The 27,089-nt window shown below is 41.1% G+C and overlaps 2 protein-coding genes and 1 pseudogene across 3 annotated transcripts in view; 1 reads left to right on the forward strand and 2 right to left on the reverse strand.

The window, feature by feature from the left end:
* The window catches only part of TUBA1C (tubulin alpha 1c), a 98,869-nt gene extending 76,350 nt beyond the window's left edge, over nt 1–22,519 (reverse strand). Inside the window, exon 1 of the mRNA XM_080662843.1 lies at nt 22,251–22,519. The gene's annotated coding sequence lies outside the window, so the exon portion shown is untranslated. The remainder of the gene's footprint in view (nt 1–22,250) is intronic.
* LOC308243662 (ATP synthase F(0) complex subunit C2, mitochondrial-like) lies at nt 7,545–7,966 on the reverse strand (annotated as a pseudogene). Its single transcript has one exon. The product of its transcript is annotated as an ATP synthase F(0) complex subunit C2, mitochondrial-like (transcript).
* Nucleotides 22,304–26,633, forward strand: TUBA1A (tubulin alpha 1a). The gene is made up of 4 exons (XM_080662839.1): nt 22,304–22,500; nt 24,576–24,798; nt 24,960–25,108; nt 25,440–26,633. Exons 1-4 carry the CDS (start codon nt 22,498–22,500, stop codon nt 26,418–26,420), a joined length of 1,356 nt encoding a protein of 451 aa, XP_080518965.1. The 5' UTR covers nt 22,304–22,497; the 3' UTR covers nt 26,421–26,633.
* The last annotated feature ends 456 nt before the right edge of the window (nt 26,634–27,089 follow it).

Here is a 27,089-nt window from a genome sequence, read left to right on the forward strand (position 1 = left end):
CCTCTCTGTATCTAAAAGTCTGTTTCTATTTTGTTTGTTTATTTTGCAAGTGAAATCATATGGTACTTGTCTTTCTCTGACTGACTTATTTCATTAAGCATAATACCCTCTAGATCCATCCATGCTGTTGCAAATGGTAAGATTTCATTCTTTTTTCTTTCTTTTTTTTTTAAAATATATTTTATTGATTTTTTACACAGAGGAAGGGAGAGGGATAGAGAGTCAGGAACATCAATGAGAGAGAAACATCGACCAGCTGCCCCCTGCACACCTCCTACTGGGGATGTGCCCGCAACCAAGTTACATGCCCTTGACCGGAATCGAACCCGGGACCTTTCAGTCCACAGGCCGACGCTCTATCCACTGAGCCAAACCGGTTTTGGCCTCTGCCCATTTTTTAATTGGGTTGTTCATTTTATTGGTGTTGAGTAGTATGAGTTCTTTATAAATTTTGGATATTAACTCATCAGATGTATCATTGGTGAATATGTTTTCCCATTTAGTAGAAATTAGCCACTTCTCCATGAAGCCCTGATTTTTTTTTTAGTAGAAAATATTTTTCAAATAAACTTTTTGTTATAGAACAGTTTTAGATTTACAGAAAAGTTATGATAGTACAAAGAAGTCTCATATACTCCACACCCAGTTTCCCCTACTATTAGCATCTTAAATTAGTATGACACATTTGTCACAATTAATGAAGCAATATTGCTACATTATTATTAACTGAAGCCCACACTTAATTCAGATTTCCTTAGTTTTTACCTAATGTGTTTTTCTGATCCTAGACAGTTTCTCAGATTTTCTTTTTCTTTTTTTTTTTTTTAAATATATTTTATTGATTTCTTACAGAGAGGAAGGGAGAGAGAGAGAGTCAGAAACATCGATGAGAGAGAAACATCGATCAGCTGCCTCCTGCACACCTCCTACTGGGGATGTGCCCGCAACCAAGTTACATGCCCTTGACCGGAATCGAACCCGGGACCCTTCAGTCCACAGGCTGACGCTCTATCCACTGAGCCAAACCGGTCAGGGCTCAGATTTTCTTTTTTTTTTTAAATATATTTTATTGATTTTTTACAGAGAGGAAGAGAGAGGGATAGAGAGTTAGAAACATCGATGAGAGAGAGACATTGATCAGCTGCCTCCTGCATGGCCCCTACTGGGGAAGTGCCCGCAACCCAGATACATGCCCTTGACCGGAATCGAACCCGGGACCCTTCAGTCCGCAGGCCGACGCTCTATCCACTGAGCCAAACCGGTTAGGGTCAGTTTCTCAGACTTTCCTTGTTTCTGATGACCTTGACAGTTTTGAGGAGCCCTGGTCAGATATTTTGTAGACTGTCCATCAACTGGGATTTATCTGGTTATTTTGCTCATGATTGACTGGAGGTCATAGGATTTGGGGAGGAAGACCATGCAGATAGAGTGCAATTCTCATCACATCATATCAAGGGAACATGCTATCAGCATGACTTATCATTGATGGGGTTAACCTTGATCATCTGGATGAGGCAATGTTTGTCAGGCTTTTCCACTGTAAACTCACTCTTTTCTTCCCTTTTCATACTTGGAAGGAAGTTATGCACGACCCACACTTAAAGACTGGTAAATTATGCTCCATCTCCTTAAATGGGGAGCATCTACATAAATTATTTGAAATTTTTGTGCATAATAGCTTTGTCTGTTTGCCTCCATTTATTTATTTATTCAATTATTTATTTATATCAGTATCTGCTGATATTTATTTATTTTTTAAATATATTTTATTGATTTTTTACAGAGAGGAAGGGAGAGGGATAGAGAGTTAGAAACATCGATGAGAGAGAAACATTGATCAGCTGCCTCCTGCACACCCGCTACTGGGGATGTGCCCGCAACCAAAGTACATGCCCTTGACCAGAATCAAACCTGGGACCATTTAGTCCACAGGCCGATGCTCTATCCACTGAGCCAAACCAGTCAGGGCTGATATTTATTTTATATCCTGGGTTTTAATCCAATACTCCTTTGTTTATTGCTCAAATTGCCCCAGCTTTGGCCATTGGACTCTTTCAGTTGGCTCCTGTGTGCCTTTGACATACCCCCATCATTGTGAGAGGTTTTTTTTTTAGCACTTCATTACTTCCTGGCACTAAAAGATGCTACAATATCAACTTGTATATTTATTGCCAAATTGTTCATCTGTGCCCTCAGGGGAAACATCTTTATTGAGTATAGTGCTTACTTATACACAGTTCCTCTTGCCCTTAGTCTTACAGACTCCACTCATCTCCAAAGTTACTTAGATCAGCACCTTTTCTCTCCATCCTCTTCAGTGAAGTTGTTCCATACATTTTTAATAGATTGTTTTATCACGTTCTATTCTGGGACCCCCTGACCTCCTAAATGGTTTGGGAATGGTTTTTAAAATTTGCAATCTTGGTGCTAAGGGAGCTTTTTGCTGCTGGGATGCCATTATTTCTAGGCCTATTCAATGAACAGAACCAGGAAATAATTTTTTTCATGGCTATAATTTTTAAGCTTTATTTCTATATAATTAACATATCATACAATTAATTCATGTAAAGTGCACAATTTAATGATTTTAAGCATATTCACAGAGTTGTGCAACCATCACCACAATCAATTTTAGATTATTTTCATCATTCCACAATGAAATTCTAAATCTAAGCCTTCATTTCCATTCACCCCAATCTCTTCCTATACCCTCTCCCTACCAGCCCTAGGCAACTATTAATCTACTTTATGTCTCTATGGATTATTCTATCTGGATATTTTATATAAATAAAATCACACAATATGTGCCTTTTATGTCCAGCTTTGTTCACTTTGTGCATCAATTTTCTACTAGGTGTGCCGCAAGAATTTGTACAACATGCTATACTTGACTATTTGGTCCAAAGCACTAATCTCTTTTCCCTTAGATTGTCAAATTAAAAAATGACAACAGCCAACACAACAATAGCCATCTGGTGTGAATGAATCAAAATTATACCTTTTTTTGTTGTTGTTAGATTGGCAAAACATATTTTTTGGTGTGCTACAGAATTTTAGTAATTAGTTTACGTGTGCCATGAGATGAAAAAGGTTGAAAATCGCTGCTCTAAGGACAAGTCTTTGCCTCTCATTGAAAAAGAATTATCAGGTTCAGTGGACTGGGAATGCAGAGCCCAATCAGAACTGTCCATCTAAAGACCCCATAGGGTGTTATTATATTAGGAATAATCTAGATTTGGGGAAATGCAAGGATAGTGAATTGTCGGGTTCTGGAAGACTGTCCTGTTAGGGCCTGTATGGCAAAGCCAACCCCAGAGGGAGCAGACATTCTGAGTCTCAACCATTTTATAAGGGACAGAGGGACTCCAGAGCATGCACTCTTCCCCTTGACATAATGATGCACAACACAATTTATTCCCATATAAAAAGCATTCTCTTATATAAATATATTATTGATTTCAGAGAGGAAGGGAGAGGGAGAGAGAGATAGAAACATCAATGATGAGAGAGAATCATGGATTGGCTGCCTCCTGCTCGCCCCACACTGGGGATCGAGCCCACAATCTGGGCATGTGCCCTTGACCGGAATCGAACCTGGGACCCTTCAATCCACAGGCTGACGCTCTATCCACTGAGCAAAACTAGCTAGAGCAAGCATTCTTTTTAAGCAGAATACATAGAATAGTGGTTCAGAATTAAATACTGGAGCCGGATAGATGCAGGTTTGATTTTTTATTTTGTTACTTATTAGCTCTGGGAGACCTTGGGCATATTAACTCTTCTGAACCTCTGAATCAGTTTTCTCAACTGAGGAAAAAGTGAATATAATTATATCTCTTCCTAGAATTATTTTGAGGATTAAATTAGATAATACAGTACTTAGCTTTGCTTAGGTGTTCAAAATTAGTAATAATTACAACAATAAATATTTAGACCCACTCTTAGAAGCCAGATGCCTAATATAAGTAGATATTTATGTCATCTCAGCACCATCTTTACTAAACATCAGCCGAGATTTGCAGTTGTTCCCAGGTAAGTTCAGAGCTATAAATATTTACATCTGAGTAGGAGATACGCAAGAAACAACATTTAAAGTCTGCACTTGCACAAGATGGCTTAAATGGGCTGTATTGATTTGTGAGGTTTATCTATGAACCAATGTTTAATTTCAAGAGAGAACTTCGGTTATTTCTGGGGATGATGCTAACATGAATCTTTATCAGAATCTTCTGGACTCCTGTTTGAAATGGTACCATCATTTGTACCATGGCTTCTATGGTCACTAAGGCCAACTCAAGCTGTCAGCAATGTTGCCGGGTCCTTTCTGCCTTCAGAATTGGAAGTCATCTAAATCTGAAAAAAAATTTCTTTTCCGTGTTCCTTATCAGACTCTTTATTATGTGTTAGTTAAAGCTGGCAAGGCCTGGCCGGGCAGCTCAGTTGATTTGAGTATTATCCAAGGTTTTGGGTTAGACCCCTGGTCAGGGAACATACAAGAATCAACCAATGGCCCGGCCAGAGCAGCTCAGTGGTTGAGCTTCAACCTATGAATCAGGAGGTCATGGTTTGATTGCCAGTCAGGGCACATACCGGGGTTGCAGTCTCATTCCCCAGCGTGAGGCATGTAGGAGGCAGCCAATCAGTGATTCTCTCTCATCATTGATGTTTCTATCTCTCTCTTCCTCTCCCTTCTTCTCTGAAATCAATAAAAATATTTTTTAAGAAGAATCAACCAATTAATGCACACATAGGTGGGACATCAAATCAATGTCTCTCTGACTGTCTCTCTCTCCCACTCCCTCTCTCTCTCTCTAAAGTAATTCAATAAATAAAAAAATAAAGCTGAGGATACCAAAATATAAACCGTATTTTAATTAAACCATGCCCCAGTCCTCTCAGTGCTCTGCGCTGAGAAAACTGGCATTCATGAAGAGGAAGCTGAGAATGAACTCCTTCTGTGAAGTCTCCATTTTACACTGATTTTCACAGAACACAAGGTGGACTGTTCGCAATAGGACCATTGAGGATAACAGGCGCTGGATTCTCTGCAACGATTTTTATCTCTGGTGTTTCTGGCACTGATTAAGGTTTCAGGCAAACAGAAGCACTGAGGACCTAGCAATAATCACTAGGCAGCTTCCTGGTTGCCAGCAACAGTAAATGCCACAGAAACACAAAGATTCAACTTTTCACATGCTCACAGTGAAACCTGGAGCCTGGTTTCTTATTTCAGATACAACAGAGTCCTCCAAATACAGCACAAGAGCTTCTTCTTTCCCCCTTTTATATTAGATTTTTAAATTTTTGTACAGAAACATATCCTGTCCAAGAGCCAAGAACACTTATATTCTAACCTCTCTCTTAGTACTGTCCCTTTTTACTTGTTTGAGGAAGAAATGCAAGGAAATAGTGTTGTATACCTGAATTTGGAATTTTAAATAAAGTATGACTTGTTTAATGTGTTTGTAATTGCCAGTCTTCTGTAAGAGTTACAATTGATTTCTACCCTCCTGAAAATATTCAGAAATACTATATGAAAGATTGTCCTCTCCAAGTTTATTCTCTATTTTTATTTTTAGAAAATGTAGAAGCATACAGAATTTAAAACACTGGCAATTTAAGGTTTTTCCATGACTCAGTCAAGGAAATTGCATAATAGCCTTCCTCTGCCAACCTCACACATTCTTCTTCTTAAATACCTTGCTATTTTCCTTATTCTATTTCCCCACCATTATCTCTCCTTTTCCATCTTTTCTACATTCCATTAACTTTTGTCTCTTTTCTCTAAGGCTGTAAAACACTCTAGAGTACAATCATGTGGTATGCAAGGTGATAAGGAAAAACTGAAGTATCCCCCAAGCTTTCGAGTTTGTCTCCTAGCAACTGTATGATATGTTGCTTAGTAACATGAGGGGTGAGAGTAAAATCTCTCTTACATATCTAGAAATACTGAAATTATTTAAAAAAAATTAATAGTGGGACTTATTTATTAAAATATACAAAATCCAGCGATGATCTTATCATGGAGGGAGACTTATTTCAGGCCATGCTGTCTTGAGTAAACCTCTACATCTCTTATAAGCCGTATACTAAAACAACAGATTGCCTTTCTTAAAAGCAGATGAATTAAAATCCCACAGCCTTTTCTAATCCTTTTTCTGCAACACATGCATAATCAGTGTTTAAGGGGGATGGAGAATTGTTTCCTAAATGATCTTTTAGGCCGGGCAGATGAAGAAAAATGCAGCCTTTCCTCTCTTCTGCACATGCACATTTGATTTTTAAATCTAAAGGAAGATGGAGAAATGTTTCCTAAAATACCTTTTTAGGCTCGGCGTCATTGGGAGTTGTGTCTTTCAGGATTACAACTGTCTAGAGAGTAATTCTCTGTCAACTTATCCAGGAGTTATCAGAATTTAGAAATAGCTGAACCACACCACCCAAAAGCATTAAAACTCTGTAGTTCCAAAATGGTAAATTATTAATTCTAAGAAAATACTACTAGAATTTCTAAGAGAATTAGACCTGCTAAATCAGATGCTCTGTTACAAGAACTGGAAATCAATATGTATATCTATAATAATAAAAGCGTAATGTGCTAATTAGACCGGACGACCTTCTGGACATCCTTCTGGATGACCTTCTGGACAAAGCTGCGGGTACGAGGGCCAAGGCAGAGGCAGCCACCGTGGCTGCGAGGGCCAAGCCCCTTGCACGAATCGAGCATCGGGCCTCTAGTATATATTTTTAGTGAAAGCAGAGTTTTATTAGAGAAGGTAAACTAACAAAGTTCTCTGCAGTAGAGAGGGGTTCCAAGCGGGTTGCAGGAAATCAGTATTTTTTTAAAAATATATTTTTATTTATTTCAGAGAGGAAGGGAGAGGGAGAGAGCGATAGAAACATTAATGATGAGAATCGTTAATGGGCTGCTTCCTGCACGCCCCCTAATGAGAACCCAGCCTGCATGTGCCATTGACTGGAATTGAACCCGGCACCCTTCAGTCTGCAGGCAGATGCCCTATCCACTAAGCCAGTGGTCGGCAAACTGCGGCTCGCGAGCCACATGCAGCTCTTTGGCACCTTGAGTGTGGCTCTTCCACAAAATACCACGTGCGGGAGCGCACGTACAGTGCGATTGAAACTTCGTGGCCCGTGCGCAGAAGTCGGTTTTCGGCTTTCAAAAGAAATTTCAATCGTTGTACTGTTGATATTTGGCTCTGTTGACTAATGTGTTTGCCGACCACTGCACTAAGCCAAACCGGGTAGGGCAGGAAATCAGTATTTTTAACGAGCACTCTAGTTATTTCAGCACACATAGGAAACTCTGGTAGAGATGATTCCAATATGCTACAAAGGATTATCTTCTACTACTTTGGCTCTTGGATTTTGTTATTATTATTAATAATACAGTATTTATTTGTCTTCCTTCTGTCAAACCCTGAGCCAACCACTTTCCCCAGGCTGCCTAGGGAGGTATAGGAAAAGGAACATACAGGGCAGACAAGACATGGGAAAAAGAACTATGGGAGGTGGAGACAGCTCCTTCACATGGCGAAGAGGATGAGAAAGGCCACCATCAGGCAAAAGAACCCCATGGCCTCTGAGAGGGCAAAGCCCAGAATGGCGTAGGAGAAGAGCTGTTGCTTCAGAGAAGGGTTCCTGGCATAACAAATGATGAGGCTCCCAAACACAGTCCCAGTTTCAGTCCCAGAGCCTGTCACCCCTACTGTGGCAGCCCCAGCCCCAATGAACTTGGCAGCTGTGTCGATGTCCCTTGAAATGGCACTGGTTTGGAAGCTGCGGCTAGAAATAACCGAGGTCAGGGGACGTGGGGCTGCCAAGCTGCTGAGGCTCTCATTTGTCAGTGTCTCTGGTCGTTCAGCACCACTGAAGACAGTGACCGGCTCAGCTGAGAGGTGCTCCTAACCAAGGAGGGGGTGGAGACAAACTTGGTGCAGGCATACATTTTCAGGGGATGAGGGGAGCTGCTCCCAGGGCAGAGAAGATAGAGAGGAGTGGCGGGGGGGGGGGGGGGGGGGGCGGGGGGAATAGTGATAGGAAGTGGCTCTTGAATTTTTACATGTAACACTTAAAGAAGAAACTTCAAAGACCAAGTCCTAAATATTATGCCACATCCTCCCCTTGAACTAGGCCCTTTGGCTAATAAAATTGGTCACACTTCAGAAGATTAGTCATTTGTTCATTCTGCAAATATTTGTTAAGACAATTTTGAAATATAATTGACAGAATTTAGTGATCAGTTGGGATTAACTTAAATGAGTTAATATACATAAAGTGCCAGGAATGGTGTCTGACACATAGTAAGTATTATATGAGGTTATTATTATTTTAATCTAGCTTGGTAAACTAGAAATATAGTGACAATGAACTGGTAGTGAGAATATAGAATAATTTAGATTCTAGAACAGGAAAGAGGATAATGGAGAAAAGTAACTAATTTCATTTGGATATACTGAATTTGAGATGTCTACAGGTCATCGATGGGGACAAAATCAGTAAAACAAAAATTCTGGGGGCATGTTGCATAAAATATTTTTTAAATGAATTCTTACCTTTTGTATGGCTGGCTCTACTTAAAAATGGGCCAGTTGTAATTCCCCAGTATTGTACTTCTAACAATAGCAATGCACCTATAAACAGTTTTGAGAACAGTAATTTTTTGTTGTTGTTCACTAGTAAATCAGTCTCACCCTGGTTATCTATAACATGGAATTAAGACAAGGATTTAAGAGAAAAAAGAGAAACACACATTTGAATACTTGGGGGAGGGGACTCTGGAGCTTCTTTTGATTCCTATTAAATCCCTGTAGCCAGAGCACCATGGCAACCTTCCCAGTCTGCCACCTAATTTCCATCTGCTTTGGAAGGAAGGGGAGGGGCGGGACAGAGGTGGTTCAGTGTGCATTCTTGTGAGTGTGTGTAATCTAAGTTAATGAAATGCAACCAAATTATAGATTGTGTTGCATGGAAAACTGAGATTACCCATCTTTCCCATTTTCTTCTCTTCTCAGGATGCTTATGAGCCTCTTCAAGTTGTATCCCTTTTCCCAAATGTCAGATTTCATCAGGAGACTTGATGTACCAGAGCAAAATTACAAATTAAAATGTGTAGCTCAAGGCAAAAATATTTTGTTAAAGAGTGGTTCAGTAAATTACTAAACATCAATGAATAACCTCAAAGCATTTTATTACAATAACAGAGATATATTTTTAATACTAGAGGCCCGTTGCATGAAGATTCATGCAAGAATAGGCCTTCCTTCCCCTGGCTGCCGGCACCAATTTTCCTCCAGCACCTGGGACCCAGGCCTTCGCTCCAGCCGGAGCCTTCAGTCTTCACTCCAGCCGGAGCGCCACTCCTGTAGCTCCCTCCGCCCCCCACCCTTCCCCTCATAGCAGGCGTCTTGCCCCACCCAGCTGCTCCGTGCCTGCATATACAAATTAACCCACCATCTTTGTTGGGTTAATTTGCATACTCACTCCTGATTGGCTGGTGGGTGCTGCAGAGGTACTGTCAATTTGCATATTTCTCTTTTATTAGTGTAGATTACAGAGTGTAGATTTTATTGCATTGTTTTTATATGTGTTTTTTAAATTAATTTTAGAGAGAAGAAGGGAGAGAGAAAAATATCAAAATGAGAGAGAAACATTGCTCGTGCTCCAGCAGGGAACTGAATCTGCAACCTAGGTATGTGCCCTGAGAGAGAATTGAACTCACCACCTTTTAGTGTACAGGACAAGGCTCCAACCAACTAAGCCACACTGGCTAGGCCTTATTGCATTGTTTTATGTCTTACTTCTGGAACAGAAATTCATTAATATTTATCTCTGCTATATACATAAAAGTCCTTCCTAAAATAGATGAAACTCAGTTACCAAAATTACCACAGATTATTCTTTTTTAAAAATATATTTTGATTGATTTCAGAGAGGAAGGGAGATATAGAGAAAGATAGAAATATCAATGATGAGAGAGAATCATTGATTGGTTGCCTCCTGCATGCCCCACACTGGAGATTGAGCCCGTAAACCAGGCATGTGCCCTGGCAGGGAATCGAACCGTGACCGCCTGGTTCATAGGTTGATGCTCAAGCACTGAGCCACACCAGCCAGCCGACCACAGATAATTCTTACCATCATTATCCAAAATAAATAAATAAAATTATTATTTAGTCATATTGCATTGTGTTGACCAGAGTTTGAGAAAGATAATATTAAGCTTTAAATAAAGTTCTGAATTCAGATGTGGGATCATACTTTCATCTAAATTGTTAATGTTGGAATTTGGCCAGTGTGAATGCAGCAGATAGTCTTTAAAGGCCATACACAGTGAATACCAATTCACTCAATACATGCATCAGTATTGAACCCTGAAATAAAGATAAATGTAAATTCAGCATGTCAGCATAATCATCTCCATCACCCTGTTTAAATTTAGAATGTGAGGTGTGTTTTTGTTAGAGAATTTAAGGAAAACGTACTTGCTTGAATTTGTCCTTTTAAAACTCAAACCTGCACAAGGAAGGCAGTGTGAGGTGGATAGGATGGTCATTTCACAAAGAATGCAGAGGCAGTGATATGGCATGAGATAGTGAACATCATCGTGGGATGAAGTTAAGGAATGTAACCCAGTTATTTGTGTCCAGCAATTCCTGCATAAACCTTGCTCTCACAGCACTCAACATAATATATTGTAATAAAGTTTCTGTCCTTGGACCTTGAACTACTCTGGACCAGGAAACAAGTTTTATGCCTTTTGTATCAAGTCCATGCTGTATACTTATTTCCTTTTTGCTAACTCCAATGAACATTCTTCTGTCCTTATGAACAACCCCTCAGCAGTAGTTGATATTGCTCAGCACTCTATCTTGACACTGTCCTTCCTTTGTTTCTGTAACAACAATGGCTTCTGCTTTTCCTCCTCCTTCTTTGACCTGTTTTTCTTTGTTTCCTTTTCTGACATTTCTTTCTCTTGCAGTCCTTTACTGTCTTTCCTGAATCTGGTAAGTCAAGCTGCTAAATATCCCCTAAATCCATCTCTTTCTTTCCAATCCTTCTCTTTCCTTCTATTAGCCTTAGGCCCTTGTCATGAAGCTTAGATGACTAAAATAGGCTCCTAAATAGTCTCCTTGCCTTCCATCTCAAACCTTTCTAGTCCATTCTTTAAAAGCCTAACTGTCTTTCTAATCTGGTATGAATTGTGACAAAAAGAATTGAACCTAGGTCTGCCTGACTCTGGAGCCGGTAACCATCCTTCACTCTTCACTGCTCCTCATTCCTACACATCACTAGCTCCTTTAGATTAAACCCTCCATATATTTACTAAATATTTCTACTTCTTTCCATTGCTATTACAATCAGTCTTATCATACTAACCAGCAATCTTCTAACCAGTTTCCCTGTGTTATTGTCCTCCACCCCCAATTCTGTTCTATCTATTCTCTCTGCACACAGCAGTCAGAAGGATCTGTGTGAAATGCAAAGTTCATTATTCCTTTCCTTTAGTGGCTCTCATTGAGTTTGGAATAAGGTCCTTTCATAATTGACTCTTTGCATAATCCTCCAGCCAGGTCCCTTTTCTAACACTTTATGTAAGAAAGCACCTCTAGTTTCTGAAACTCACCCAGTTGTCTATGTGTTTGCATATGCACTCTTTTATGTGTGCCTACTACTCCTATTTATTTTTTAAGATAGTCCCAAGTATCACCTCTTCCAGGAAGCCTTTCTGCATTCTCTATACCACACCATCCTGCCAAGACCAAGAGGTTATCCTATATAACAAAGAGCTGATATGCAAATGGTCATCACACCCTCACGCCGCCACGCTGTAACGGCTCAGACACTCAACACTGGGGAGAGAGGAATGGGGACCAGCCAGGCACAAATGAGCTGGTGAGAGAGAAATGGGGACCAGCCAGGCACAAATGAGCTCACGAGAGAGGAATGGGTACCAGCCAGGCTGGGACCTGGGAGAGGGACAAGCTGCCCGCTCCGCGGTCCCAGGAGCCAGTGGCTGCACCTGAGCCTGCGGCCTGGGAGAGGGACAGTCCTCATGCCCCACGGTCTCCATGGTCCTAGGCACCAGCAGCTGCGCCTGCATCCCAGAAGAGGAACAAACCACCCGCCCCACCCGTGGTCCCCTGCAGCTGCAGCCAGCCCAGGTGAAGCTGGCCCGGGTCCTGGGTGCCTGTGGCCAGCCAGAGGGAGGGAAGCCTGGGTCCTGGGTGCCTGCGACTGGCCAGAGGAGGGAATCCTGGGTCCTGGGTGCAGGGTGAGGCAGAGGCTGTTAGGAGCGATCAGGTCAGCAGGAGAGCAGTTAGGGGCGATCAGGCAGGCAGGCAGAGGTGGTTAGGGGCAATCAGGTAGGCAGGCAGAGGGGTTAGGGGTGATCAGGCAGACAGGCAGGCAAGTGGTTAGGAGCCAGCAGTCCTGGGTTGCGAAAGGCAGTCAGACATCCCCCGAGGGGTCCCAGATTGGAGAGGGTGCAGCCTGGGCTAAGGAACTTCCCCTCCCGTGCATGAATTTCGTGCACTGGGCCTCTAATCTATATATATATAAAAGCCCAAGTGACCATTATGACTGGTTGACTGGTTGACCAGTCACTATGACATGCACTGACCACCAGAGGGCAGACATTCAATGCAGGAGCTGCCTCCTGGTGGTCAATGCACTCCCACAGCCAACCTCCCACAGCGGCCAACCTCCTGTGGTTCCTCCCCGCAGCCGGCCAGCTGGCCCCAATTGGCCCCAATCTCTGGCCAGACCGAGGGACCCACGCATGCATGAATTCGTGCACCAGGCCTCTAGTAGGTAATATATTTCTCTTTGAACAGGATCGCACCATGCCTCTTCCTTGGAAGTTTTCAGAATGTACTACATGCATTTAAATCTTAGCCAAACAAATACCTAGACCAGTGGTCGGCAAACTGCGGCTCACGAGCCACATGCGGTTCGCGAGCCGCAGTTTGCCGCTCTGTTGACTAATGAGTTTGCTGACCACTGACCTAGGCTCTCAATTCTAATAATTACAGGCTGTTGTTGTTCCTTGTGATTAAGCCCCTATCCCAGTGGTTGGCAAACTCATTAGTCAACAGAGTGGCAAACTGTGGCTCTCGAGCTGTCGTTTGCCGACCACTGACCTAGACTATGCCTGGCCCAATATATGCACCTTAGTAGGCAATCAATATTTATTTCCAAAAGAAGAAATGAGCCCTGGCTGCTGTGGCTCAGTTAGTTGGGTGTCGTCCTGTGTACTGAAAGGTGGCTGGTTCCATTCCCTAGTCAGGCACATGCCCCAGTTGTGGGCCCATTCCCAATAATGGGCATGCAGGAGGCAGCTGATCCATGTGTTTTTTTGTTTGTTTGTTTTTTGTTTGTTGTGTTAATTCTCACCCGAGGATATTTTTCCATTGATTTTTAGAAAGAGTAGAGAGAGGGGAGAGACTCAGAGAGAGAAACATCAATGTGAGAGAGACACATCAATTGGTTGCCTCATGCAGGCGCCCTGAGCGCCCTGATGGAAGTGGGGATCCAGCCTGCAACCCAAGATGTGCCCTTGATCGAAACTGAACCCGGGACCCTTCAGTCCACAGGCTAACGCTCTATCCACTGAGCCAAACCGGCTAGGGCAAACTGAACTATGTAAATTGAAGAACTCCTGCTCATTAAATGATACCATTAAGAGAGTGAAAAGGCAAGCCACAGAGTGGGAACATACCTTTTTTTTTTTAATCTTCAAATCCAACAAAACACTCTTATTCATAATGTATAATGTACTCCTACCAATCCCTATGATAAAGACAGACAACCCATGAGAAAATATAAAAAAGATTTGAACAGGCATTTTACCAAAGAGGATATCCAAAAGGACAATGAATAAAGCGAAGGATGTCAACTTCATTAGTTAACAAATTAAAGTCACAATGTGATAAATATTACTATAAACTCTCCTGAATGGCTGTAATGAAGGAGGACAAGGAATAACCAAAATCTTACACAGCTAGTGGAAATGTACATAACTACAACCACTCTGCAAAAACTTGCAGTTTTTCTATTAGAGCTAAACATATGCATGCCCATTTATCCCACAATTCCACTTCTAAGTATATATTTGCAGAAATACATACAATAGAAATTTGTAAATATATCCAAACACATGTACAAGAATGCTGGAAATAGTGCAAATATCCACTAACATTTGGGAAATGGATAAATTATGGTACATTTATACAATGGGGTACTATGCAGCAATGAGGACAATTTCAAATTACATTTAATGCTATGAGTAAACTTCACAAACAATATTAAATGAAAGAAGCCATATATAAAAGACTACATTCCATTTATATAAAGTTCAAAAACAGGCAAAATGAATCTATTGTGCTAGAGTTTAGTGAGGATTACCTTTGAGAGCAGATTGTGAGTGGGTGGTAGAACAAGGGGGAGCTCTCTCAGATAGTGATACTGTTGTTTCTTTTTTAAATATATTTGTATTGATTTGAGAGAGGAGAGAGAGAGAGAGAGAGAGAGAGAGAGAGAGAGAGAGAGAGAGAGAGAGAGAGAGAGAGAAGCAACACATCAATGATGAGAGAGTATCATTGATCGGCTGCCTCTTGCATGCCCAACACTAGAGACTGAGCCCGAAACCCGGGTATGTGCCTGTGGGAATCCTAATCAGAATGCGCCGGATGTTCAAGGACAACCTTCCCACAACACACACACACACAAACACATTTCCTGCTCAGACTTGTGTCCCTAATCAAAAGCAAGGACACAGCAATCTTACTGTATGCACTACACAAGTGTACCTTTCTATAACCCAAATACTGATGTCACTATTTGGCAAGAAGCCTCTTTCGTCTAAATTGGTATAAGAGTATGTTACTGACCAGCCGGTGTGCTGTGTGGCTGCTTGGTATGGCTCCTGTGTTTGCTACTATATTAGCAAGGGCTGCTTTGTGTGGATACTTTGTAAGGCTACTTTGAAGAACTGTTTTTTCTAATGGCTACTTAGTCTGTAAAAAAGTTTCTCTTCTATGCCTACGACTTTTCACATCTTCTCTGTCCACTACCCAGCATCCATGGAGGTCCAGTTCCTGGCAGGGAAACTGAGGCCCTACAGTTGGTGTAGTTGAGCAGGATCAAGGAGTAAGTACTCCGACAGTGCCCTGACCGAGTGAATCGAACCGTGACCTCTTGGTTCATAGGTCAACACTCAACCACTGAGCCATGCCTGCTGGGCTGTTTTCTTTCTTTCTTTTTTTTTTTTAATTTATTTTTTTTGTTTTGTTTTATTTCTTGATCTACATTCTGGTTACACTAGTAATAATGTTAAGTTTGCAAAAATTTATCAAATTCTACATTTATGATTAGTGACAATTATGTATGTATGCTATCTTTCAATAACAAGTTTTCAAAATGAAGAATAAAAATGAAAGAAAGCCTTCCCACTAGGTGAACATAATTACACCCAAATTATGTTTCCCACTCAGTGGCATAACTTGAAATTCTAGGTTACACTTGGAGAATTCTATTCTCATACCATACCACCAGTGTATAATGCTGTTGTCATTAGGTTCTAAATATACATCCTCCATTCCTCTAATCTTGACCTTTCTATAAGCAGTTTCAATCTCAGATTCCTAGTGGCCTCCAAGACTTCTGCCCTCAATCCCTCTATCACCTCAAACAGTGTAACATTCTACTTGTACGATTATATCACTGTTTGGTCCTGCCCTCAACACCCTTCCCACAACACACACACAAACACATTTCCTGCTCAGACTTGTGTCCCTTCTCAATGTCCCTATTTCTGTAAAGAACACCACTACCATTTCGTTCTCCAGGTTCAAAAATTTAAGGGTTAATTTTGACTTTTCCTTTTTACCTCATGTCCAACCAATCACATGAGGGATTGCTCTTCTATTATCCTTTTATGTTTGTTTGTTGTTAATCTTCACTTGAGGATATTTTTCCATTAATTTTTTAGGGACAGTGGAAGAGAGAGGGAAAGACAGAGAGAAACATTGATGTGAGAGAAACACATTGATTGGTTGCCTCTTGCATGTGCCCCGACCAGAGCCTGGGCCAGGGAGGAGCCTGCAACCAAGGTACATGCCCTTGACTGGAATCGAACCTGGGACCCTTTAATCCGCAGGCCAACACTCTATCCACTGAGCCAAACCGGCTAGGGCTATTATCCCTTTCTATCAATTCCCACTATAATTACTATGGTCTGACATCTTCTGCTTAGATTATTGCAGTAACCTCCTTACTGATCCCTTATCTTCAGTCTCTTTCACTATTCCACTTACCTGTCAGATTAATTTTAGTAAAATGCTGTTCCCTTTCCCTTTACTCTTTTTATAAAGTTATAAAAGTTTTGCCCTGGCCCGTTTGGCTAGGTGGATAGAGCATCGGCCTGCGGACTCAGGGGTGCCGGGTTTGATTCCGGTCAAGGGCATGTACCTTGGTTGCGGGCACATCCCTGGTGGGGGGTGTGCAGGAGGCAGCTGATTGATGTTGATGTTTCTCTCTCATCAATGTTTCTGGCTCTCTATCCCGCTCCCTTCCTCTCTAAAAAATCAATAAAATATATTTCAAAAAAATTATAAAGGTTTTACACTATCTGTGGGCTGAAGCCCAAACTCCTTCTTCAGACTGGAGTTCAAAATGCTTTGTTAATTAGCTCCACTCTCCCCATATAACACATCACCCACAATTCTTTTGCATGCCCAAATCAATTTCTTTGCCTTCCCTAGTTCGGACATGAGATTATTATCATACTATGTCTTTGCTAATATTATTTTCCCTATTTAAAGTATTCATTCTACTGCCATCCCATTCAGTCAAAAGCCACCATTCCCAATGAAGACTTCCATGATAAACCACAGGTCATAATACAAGGACTTTTTCCTTCCTTTGAAATTTCTATAACTTTTTTTTCTTTACTTTATTCTTTCCCCATCACCATTTATCCCCCTCTATCTTCTTCCACCTCCTCCTATCCCTCTACCCCCAATCACCACACTATTGCCCATGTTCATGAGTTCTTTATCTTTTTTTTTTTTTTTTTTTTTTTGCTCATTTCCTCCACCCTCCCCAACACCCTCACCTCCATCAGAGCTGTCTGTCTGCTCTCTACCTATGAGTCTGTCTCTATTTTGCTGGTTAGTTCAGTTTGTTCACTAAATTCCACATGAGTGAAATCATATGGTACTTGTCTTTCTCTGCCTGGCTTATTCACTTTGCATAATCCTCTCCAGGTCCATCCATGCTGTTGCAAGGGTAAGAGTTCCTTCTTTTTTATAGCCGAGTAGTATTCCATTATGTAAATGTACCACACCTTTTTTATCCACTCATCCGCTGATGGACACTTGGGCTGTTTGCAGATCTTAACTATTGTAAATAACGCTGATGTGAATATAAGGGTGCATATATTCTTTCTGATTGGTGTTTCAGTAATTTCGGATATTCCCAGAAGTGGGGTTGCTGGTCAAAAGGCAGTTCCAGTTTTAATTTTTTGAGGAAACTCCATACTGTTTTCCACAGTGGTTGCACCAGTCTGCATTCCCACCAACAGTGTACTAGGGCTCCCCTTTTTCCACATCCTCGCTAGCACTGTTTGTTGATTTATTAATAGTAGCCATTCTGACAGGTGTGAGGTGATATCTCACTATAGTTTTAATTTGCATCTCTCTGGTGATTAGTGACCTTGAGCATTTTTTCATATGTCTATTGGCCATCTGTATGTCCTCTTTGGAGAAGTATCAATTCAGGTCCTTTGTCTATTTTTTTTTGTATTTTTTATTTATTTATTTATTTATTTATTTATTTATTTATTTATTTATTGTTTCTCTCTCACATCGGTGTTTCTCTCTCTTCCTTCCTCTCTCTAAAAATAAATAAAATTTTTAAAAATTTAAGGAGCAATATTAAGGATTTGGTATCTTCACCTTAAAACTAACAGGCAACCGTCGATCTGATTTACACAGTGGAGTGACATGATATTATGTGATTATGTGACATAATCTGTGATATATACTATAATAAGATCACTGGCTATTGTGTGGAGACTGGACTGGGCAGGAGTAGGAGTGAATGTAGAGGAAATCCAGGAGGGTACTGAGGTTGTCCAGACAAGAGATAATGTACTTACTAAAGTGGAGGCAGTAGCAATAGAAAGAAAAGAATAAGATTTGAGAGATATTTAGGAGGTAGATTTTTTAAAATATATTTTTATTGATTTCAGAGAGGAAATAAGAGGGAGAGATAGAAGCATCAATGATCACAGAGAATCATTGACCTGCTGCCTCCTGCACACCCCCTACTGGGGATCGAGCCTGCAACCCAGGCATGTGCCCTGACTGGGAATCAAACCGTGACCTCCTGGTTTGATGCTCAACCACTGTGCCACACTGTCCAGGCTAGAAGATAGATTTTTAACAATATATGTCTTTACTGACTTTAGAAAGAGAGGAAGAGAGAGAGAGAAACCTGGATGTGAGAGAGAAACATCGATTGGCTACTTCCCGACCAGGGATCAAGCCTGCAACCTAGGCACATGCCCCCACCCAACTGGTGACCTTTCAATCACTGGACGATGCTCAACCAACTGAACCACACCAGCCAGGGCTAGAAGGTAGGTGAAATCATATGGTACTTGTCTTTCTCTGCCTGGCTTATTCACTAAGTCCTTTTACAGGACTTAGTGACTGACTCTATGGTGGTCAAAAAAGAAAGGGGAGATGTCAAGAGTAATTCTCATTTCTCATGTGAGAAATCAGGTGTATGCTGCTCCATTATACTGAACAAGAAAACCTTGTAGGAGGTGCATGTTTATGTGAAAATAACTAATTCAATCTGGGATTCCTGTGAGAAAACCAGCTAGATATTGAAAGTTTACTATAGGATCTGAATCTAAGAAGAGATGTCAAGAGATGTTGTTAGCATATAGAAAGGATCTTCAGCCTTAGGAATGAAAGCACGTACCATCCTGAGTGTATGAAACACATAGAATAAAATGAGGAAAAGGTCTAGGACTGAACCTCGAGGAACTTCAACATTTAAAGATTAGGAGAGGAGGAAGAACCAGCAGAGAATGAGAAAAAAGAAAACACCACAAAAAAATGTAGGAGGGAAACCCAGATAATGTAGAGTTTTTGAGGCCAAGGGAAGAAAGTGTCTCAAGAAAGAGATAATAGTCAACTGTAACAAAGCTTTCACAGGTCAACAAGAACTAAAAGGTGTCAAGTGAATTTAGCAACAAACATGGAGGGCATTTGGTTTTACAGAGTGGTAGGAGCAGAATCTAGATTGGAATGAATTTAGGGATACGAAGAAGGTGAAAAAATAGAAAAAAAAAGTGTTAGACAACTTTTATTTCCTACATAAGTTAGATACATGCAATAGAGTCTACAAGACTCCTTCCCATACACACACAAACACACACCATTCTCAAACCTAGATACATGTACTTGTTTTATTTCTTCAATTAGATTGGAAGATTCTAGTGAAAGGAGACCATGCTACTACCTCTGAATTCTCATAGTATTTAGAATAGTCCAGGGCTTACTATAGACACTCAGCACATTCTTATTGTATAAAAAAGTAAAATACTTTATTAAATACCTTTAAATTATTCACCATGATAATAGTTAGTGAAAAATGTGCACAGACAGAAGCTGTTCATTTAATTCAATAAACATGTATATAATGTTTACTGTATGCTAGGCACTTTGCCAGGTTACTAGGATTCACATTTTAATGGAGGAGAGGTATAAACACACAAATGAATAATTTACTTATTTTTAATCCTTATCCAAGGATATGTTCATTGATTTTCAGAGAGAAGGGAAGAGAGAGAGAGAAACAATGATTTGAGAGGGAAAAACTTCGTTGCCTCCGCATGCACCCCGACGGAGATCAAAACTGCATCCTAGGCATGTGCCTGACCACAGTGGAACCCAAGACCTTTTGGTGTATGCCATACCCTCCAATCAATGGAACTACAGTGGCCAGGATCGCAAAGAAATAATTTAAATTCCACAATATTATGAAAGGGAAAAAATGTTTTATGCTAATCTTACTGTGAACAAGAATGAATCCATTAGTGGAATATTTGATGTAAATTGGCAGTAAAGATAAGAACTAGTAAAAAAAATATATTTTTTTGCCTCCCATAGTTTGCATGTTATTAAATCAGATGAGTAACAAAAATAGATTAGTTATTTCCCCTACTGTCCCATTTATATATTTATCAGTGCTCATATAGTCTATTTCTGACCTAGATCTTATTGTTACTTATGCCCAGAGGGAGAAAAAAAATCCTCATTTACATAAGGAACAGAATGGCTCTGAGATAGAATTACAAAGAATCAATTGCAAGAACCCTCCTCTCTTTTATTTAATCCTCAGCGTAAATTGCATAAAGAATTGAGACTATTGGGCAATGACATATTTTTTATATTGTAAAGAAAATAAAATTCAAGACTGTGCTGTTCATTCCCAAAAGGAGATTTGTACACTTTACCATGGTCCAGCAGTATCTAATTTATTTCATTATTAAAATTTTGAAAGAAATATTTTTAATGAGCTACTTAATTAATCTTTCAACTTGCCCATGACATTTAATTCGTATTTTTCTTAAATGTACTTCTGAGCTTAGAAAGAAGCATTCAAGTTGTTCTTAATTTTCCTGTCTCTTTACTGATACATACTTCTATTTGCTAAAGAAAGATAAGATGATGTTAAAGATTACTTTCCCTATGAATTATGCTTGAAGTAGACAAAGTAATTTGTACGTTGGGCCCCCCCACCCCCCGCCTTCCCTCCCCAGGGAAGACTACTGAAGCAAATCTGAATAAGTAAAGCAGAGCTGTGGACAGCAGGCTAGAAAATTACATGGCCACCATTGTAACACAACAACCTGCAGCAGCTGTCTTCAAGCCCTTCCCTCTCACTCCCAGTTCTGCTTGCCAACCCAGCAGGAATGAATGAGCTCCGCAGAGCATTGTAAATGGTGCTGCAGACCCTAAAAATATGTCGCTGAAAACCGAAGGGAAAATACAAATTTTCAACTTTGTGGCCATTACAAACCTCTTTACCTCTGAGATTTAATTAGCCATGTCAGGAGTACTCAGTCCGGTCTTATTCTGCATAGCCCATCCTTGTTGATAATGGAGCCTTTCCAAGTAGCAAAAGAATGTTACTGCAATCCATTTCCTAAGGGGTGAAAGCAAAGCCTTTTTGTCCCAAGAGGCAATTGAGCAACCACCAGTCTCTAGTTGAATAGCAACGGTGTGAGGCTGGCTACAATTCCCACAGTTGCCTCTCAGAAGAGTTTTACTGAATTCATATAAGATCCATAAAAAAAGAAATGCAGTTATTGAGCTAACATCACACAGTTGTCTGTGGATGGAGGCAACATTACAAAATGGTCTTCCTTTTACAATGTTCAGTTCTCCTTTTTAATTTGGTGTTTCAGTTGTTTTTCTCATTCCAAAAAACTGAACAATGTAGAATTTAACTGCATGCACAGGTAGTACTAGCTTCTCAACTCAATTCCTTTTCCTTGTATTTTCTCAATTCTTTATCATGAAACATGATTCATATTACATAGACTTCTGTTAAAGGAATATTTGTAGTAAACTCTTTAGTTCATTAGATCTTAATTATTGCCATGTTAGAACCACTTGTGTGCTTCCATATTTAGTATGGTTATTCTTTCCATCTTCCATTTTTGTTTAGCTATTTCGAGCAGGGGTGCAAAAGAAGGTCTGAAAATAAATTACTGGAACCAGAGAAACCATTTTGAATGGATCTATTATTGAACCTTTAAAAATCACTTTTACCCAAGCCATTTTAAGCGTCATTTCTGTCGTCTCTACTTTATTTTAAAGCAATTAGAGATATTGAATCCTCCCCAAATATGGTCGAGTTCAGCATACTTTGACGGAGGAACTGGGAGTAATTTTCCATTAAATATTTTATCACAACACAAATTCTGCGATTAAGTGTTGGGAAAAAAACCTTAAACTGGTGGTTTTAACTGTAGTTTGAGGTTTAAGCAACATAAAATCATCCAACCCCGGTTCTCTTTCTTCCTTTTTGCACTCCCCTTCCCAGCCCCACCCCACAATGGATGCTCGACTGTTTTTTCTCGGTCTCTTTGTCTGAAGGATGCAAACAGTCTATGGATGCTAGGGAAAAGGGGGTGGGGGAGAAATTACCTCATCCCATGTCGTTTGCACCAATCACAACTCTCCTGTCGTGGCTTCTCTGGGCAGATTGAGGGGTCTGGACCAACAGGAAAAGGCCCCAGCCCATCCCCATGGTGACTGAGTTGTATATAGGGAGCTGCATCCGCCCATGTGCCGCAGGTTCTCTTACATCGACCGCCTAAGAGTCGCGCTGTAAGAAGCAACAACCTCTCCTCTTCCTCTCCGCCATCCGCTCGGCAGCCTCAAAGCAGCAACCATGGTAAGAATTTGTTTTCCCTGGCTCTTTGTGGCCGTTGGGTGGGGTCAGTCTTCCAGGGTCTATTGGAAAATCTGAAGCCCTATTCCCCAACTTCTTTGGTAAGGGCAGCCTTACGCTTTGTTGGCAAGGTTAACCTTCATCTACCCCAAATCCTTGAGCCGGCCGCCGCCGCAGTGCGGAGTGCACCAGCCCAGCAAGAACTGCGCCCTGGGCGCCGCAGAACGGTGGGGGAAGAACAAAGGCGACATGGAAGGGTTTTCTGTTATCTGAGCCTTTCCAAGCCACAAGCAGCCCATCTGTTGGCGATGAAAGGGTCTGGGACAGGGAAAGACGATCGTGGCGTCTCCTGCTTGGCCCCCACCCCACAATGTACACTGTATTCGTGTGACTCGGAGAGGCTCTTTTCTTCCTCGCGTGTTTCCCGAGGGACTGGGAGAGGAGTCGCCCAAAAGACCAGGGGTCCGTGGGTGTATCCGGGAGGAGTTAGGGGCAGAGAAGGACTGGAACAGAGCGGAGCCTTGGGTTAGTAAAAAAAGAAGTTCCCTCGCTGGCTAGTCGGCATTTTAGAAAGATACCCGTATATTAATGGGGGAAAGTGGTTAGTTTCTGTTGGTGCCGGCGTCAGGGCGGCGCAGGGGCGTTGTTTGTTTCTGGCTTCTCTGGCCTTGGAGCCACTAGGCGGGGTTCACTCTTGCTAAACCTCTTCTGTCAAGAGAAGACTTAGTAAAAGTCTTTCATCATTGCAGAATTGTAGGCGTTAAAAGGTTTTTCATTCACTGCTAAACTTCAGATGAAAGTTTTACTTGAGGAGCAAAATCACAATTTACTTGACAAGCCCTTTAAAGTGTGGCCCTTGGCTACCCCACCCTGACTGATGAGAGAGAGAGAGAGAGAGAGAGAGAGAGAGAGAGAGAGAGAGATGGCCGCATGTTCAATGAAAAAGACCACTGTGTGAGGCAGAGTACCCCAATGTTCAGGACCCTGGGAAACGCCCTTCCCTGCCCCTCCCCCCCATATGTCAGTGAAGAGACAATGGATAGACAATAGAAGTTGTAGTCATAAAGACCATAGAGAAGAAAATATCTATTGAATGTGATTAATATGAACATCCTATGGTGGATAGAAAAATCTCAGTAAAAATAGGTACTATTTTGTTTTTTAAATATATATTTTATTATTCTTTCACTGGGTTCTTTGTTTGGTAGCTTCTCATGTGATATTTGTTTCTAATTTAGGAACTGTTGTTTTAAAGATACTCATAAAAAGATAAAAAATAAAGATACTCATAATTTTTCAGTTTTTTACAGTGGAGAAAATTCTGGACAAACTTTTTAAAAAAGTAATGAAATTGCTGCAGACAAAGAAGAATTATACTCTGTGACCAGCTGTCTTTTGTTCGAATGCATCTTCATTAATTCATTTCAATTTAGGCATATGGTCCTAGCCTGGCTCAGAGGAGGAAAACTGGCAGAATGGCACAATGAGATCATGTAGGCAGTTTCTGGAAATAGAGCTTGCTCTGTTAAATAATGTAGCAGACAGTACAGGCTAGCACCAGGCACCACAAATTCAGCAATGCAGGAGTCAGCCCTTGTTGAGCTTCCAACCCCCTGGTACAGATGGATTCTGCAGATAGGCTGCAGAAGGGTGTGGCTTCTAGCCTCAGCTGCAGTGCAGATGTCTATGTTGAAATACTAAATCATATTTAGAAGAAACTCCTATCTTTATTTAAAGGGGAAGGTGGTAGTAATATTGATTCCAATTAATGATTTAGATTAGCTTCATTTTATAAAATCTGTGCTTTGAGTATTTTTTAAATATGGACAATCTATTTAAGCATGCCTGTGGGAACAATGGACTTGCACCATGTGCTAAACAGTGCAACATTATTATTCAGGCCACACCCATATGCAGCATTTGTAGCAGGTGCTTTGTTTAAATCATTTTTATCATGTTAGAGATATGACCTGATAAATTTGAAGACAACCTGTATGTTACTAGAAATATTTTTTTAAATCTGAAAATTCAAAATGCTACCACAACCTAATATTACAATTTTTGTTTCCTTTTAACAGCGTGAGTGCATCTCCATCCATGTTGGCCAGGCTGGTGTCCAGATCGGCAATGCCTGCTGGGAGCTCTACTGCCTGGAACACGGCATCCAGCCCGATGGCCAGATGCCAAGTGACAAGACCATTGGTGGGGGAGATGACTCCTTCAACACCTTCTTCAGTGAGACAGGCGCTGGCAAGCATGTGCCCAGGGCAGTGTTTGTAGACCTGGAACCCACAGTCATTGGTGAGTTGACCTCAGTAACCCAAGTAAGACACACACACACCGCCCCCCACACCCGGGGTCTGGGACACGAGGTGTGTCCAGTGGGTTCCGTTGAGGCCTTGGGGTTGAGCAGGCTTGTGCAGGTTGTTAGTGATGGGTGGCTGCTTTGGTTCCCTTTGCAGATGAAGTTCGCACTGGTACCTACCGCCAGCTCTTCCACCCTGAGCAGCTGATCACAGGCAAGGAAGATGCTGCCAATAACTATGCCCGTGGACACTACACCATTGGCAAGGAAATCATTGACCTCGTCTTGGACCGAATTCGGAAACTGGTATGCTTCTTCTCAAGAATAAAGAAATTAATGACCCTAAGATAGACATTTAAAGTATGCTCTTTTTTTTTTTTCCAAACACAGAATTGAAATGTAATAGAGTGGAAGATGAATTATTTCTTCATTTGTTAAAATATGAATTATTTGAAATCATTTCATAATTTTTAATGAAGGAATATTTTTAGTTAATAAATGCTGAGTTATTCCAGAAAGGCCTACATTTTTTTAAAGTGTTTCCTGTCAAAATAAGATTTAGATCATTGGAATGTATGAAAAGTGAAAATACATCACAAAAAGCAATAACTGTGTTTCCTCTATTCTTTTCTGACAGGCTGACCAGTGCACAGGCCTTCAGGGCTTCTTGGTTTTCCACAGCTTTGGTGGGGGAACTGGTTCTGGGTTCACCTCCCTGCTGATGGAACGTCTCTCTGTTGATTATGGCAAGAAGTCCAAGCTGGAGTTCTCCATTTACCCAGCCCCCCAGGTCTCCACAGCTGTAGTTGAGCCCTACAACTCCATCCTCACCACCCACACCACTCTGGAGCACTCTGATTGTGCCTTCATGGTTGACAACGAGGCCATCTATGACATCTGTCGTAGAAACCTCGATATTGAGCGCCCAACCTACACTAACTTGAATAGGTTGATAGGTCAAATTGTGTCCTCCATCACTGCATCCCTCAGGTTTGATGGGGCCCTGAATGTTGATCTAACTGAATTCCAGACCAACCTGGTGCCCTATCCCCGCATCCACTTCCCTCTGGCCACATATGCCCCTGTCATCTCTGCTGAGAAAGCCTACCATGAACAGCTTTCTGTAGCAGAAATCACCAATGCGTGCTTTGAGCCAGCCAACCAGATGGTGAAATGTGACCCTCGCCATGGTAAATACATGGCTTGCTGCCTGTTGTACCGTGGTGACGTGGTCCCCAAGGATGTCAATGCTGCCATTGCCACCATCAAGACCAAGCGTACCATACAGTTTGTGGACTGGTGCCCCACCGGCTTCAAAGTTGGCATTAATTACCAGCCTCCCACTGTGGTCCCTGGTGGAGACCTGGCCAAAGTACAGCGAGCTGTGTGCATGCTGAGCAACACCACAGCTATTGCTGAGGCCTGGGCTCGCCTGGACCATAAGTTTGACCTGATGTATGCCAAGCGTGCCTTTGTCCACTGGTACGTAGGTGAGGGCATGGAGGAAGGAGAGTTTTCTGAGGCCCGTGAGGACATGGCTGCCCTTGAGAAGGATTATGAGGAAGTTGGTGTGGATTCTGTTGAAGGAGAGGGTGAGGAAGAAGGAGAGGAATACTAAATTTAAAATGTCACAATGGTGCTGCTTTTACAGGGAAACTTATTCTGTTTTAAACATTGAAAAGTTCTGGTCTGATCAGTTCATTTGTATGTAGAGCAGTGTATACTCTTATATACAATTACTGGCCTATGCTTTAAAACAATGCTTTGTTACAGATCCAAACTGTCAATTTCTCTGATGGGTTTGAATAAAGTATTCCCTGTCTTAAATGAGTTCAGACTTGTGTTTTCTATTTGGGTGTCTGAAAATATTTATGTACTTATTTAGTACGTTGAGTAGAAAGGATAAATGTTGACTGATATATACATATATTACAAAGTGACTTTATTTCAAATTATCTTCATATATTATAAAACAAATTATAAAATGTATCTAATATTATAATTAAATAATATCCAGGCTATTCTTGAATTTTGACTCCATTCTAATAGGTACTTAAAATGCTAGTACTTTTTTATAATTGACATTTGCTAATACACAGCCATTGTCTAATTGGCTGCTGAGTCTCACACAACTAACATAAAATGGTGAGTGTCCAAATGCATCATCAGGTCTTACAAGCTTATTTTCATACCCCCTACTTGGCATGTGTCTAGTGCTATCATGCTTCCTCTGTCTGGGTTTGCGAAAGAAGTCTGTTTTCCAAGCAGTTTTACCCTATGCTCTACC

This window comes from Plecotus auritus, assembly GCF_963455305.1.
Source record: "Plecotus auritus genome assembly, chromosome: 3".
NCBI lineage: Eukaryota > Metazoa > Chordata > Mammalia > Chiroptera > Vespertilionidae > Plecotus > Plecotus auritus.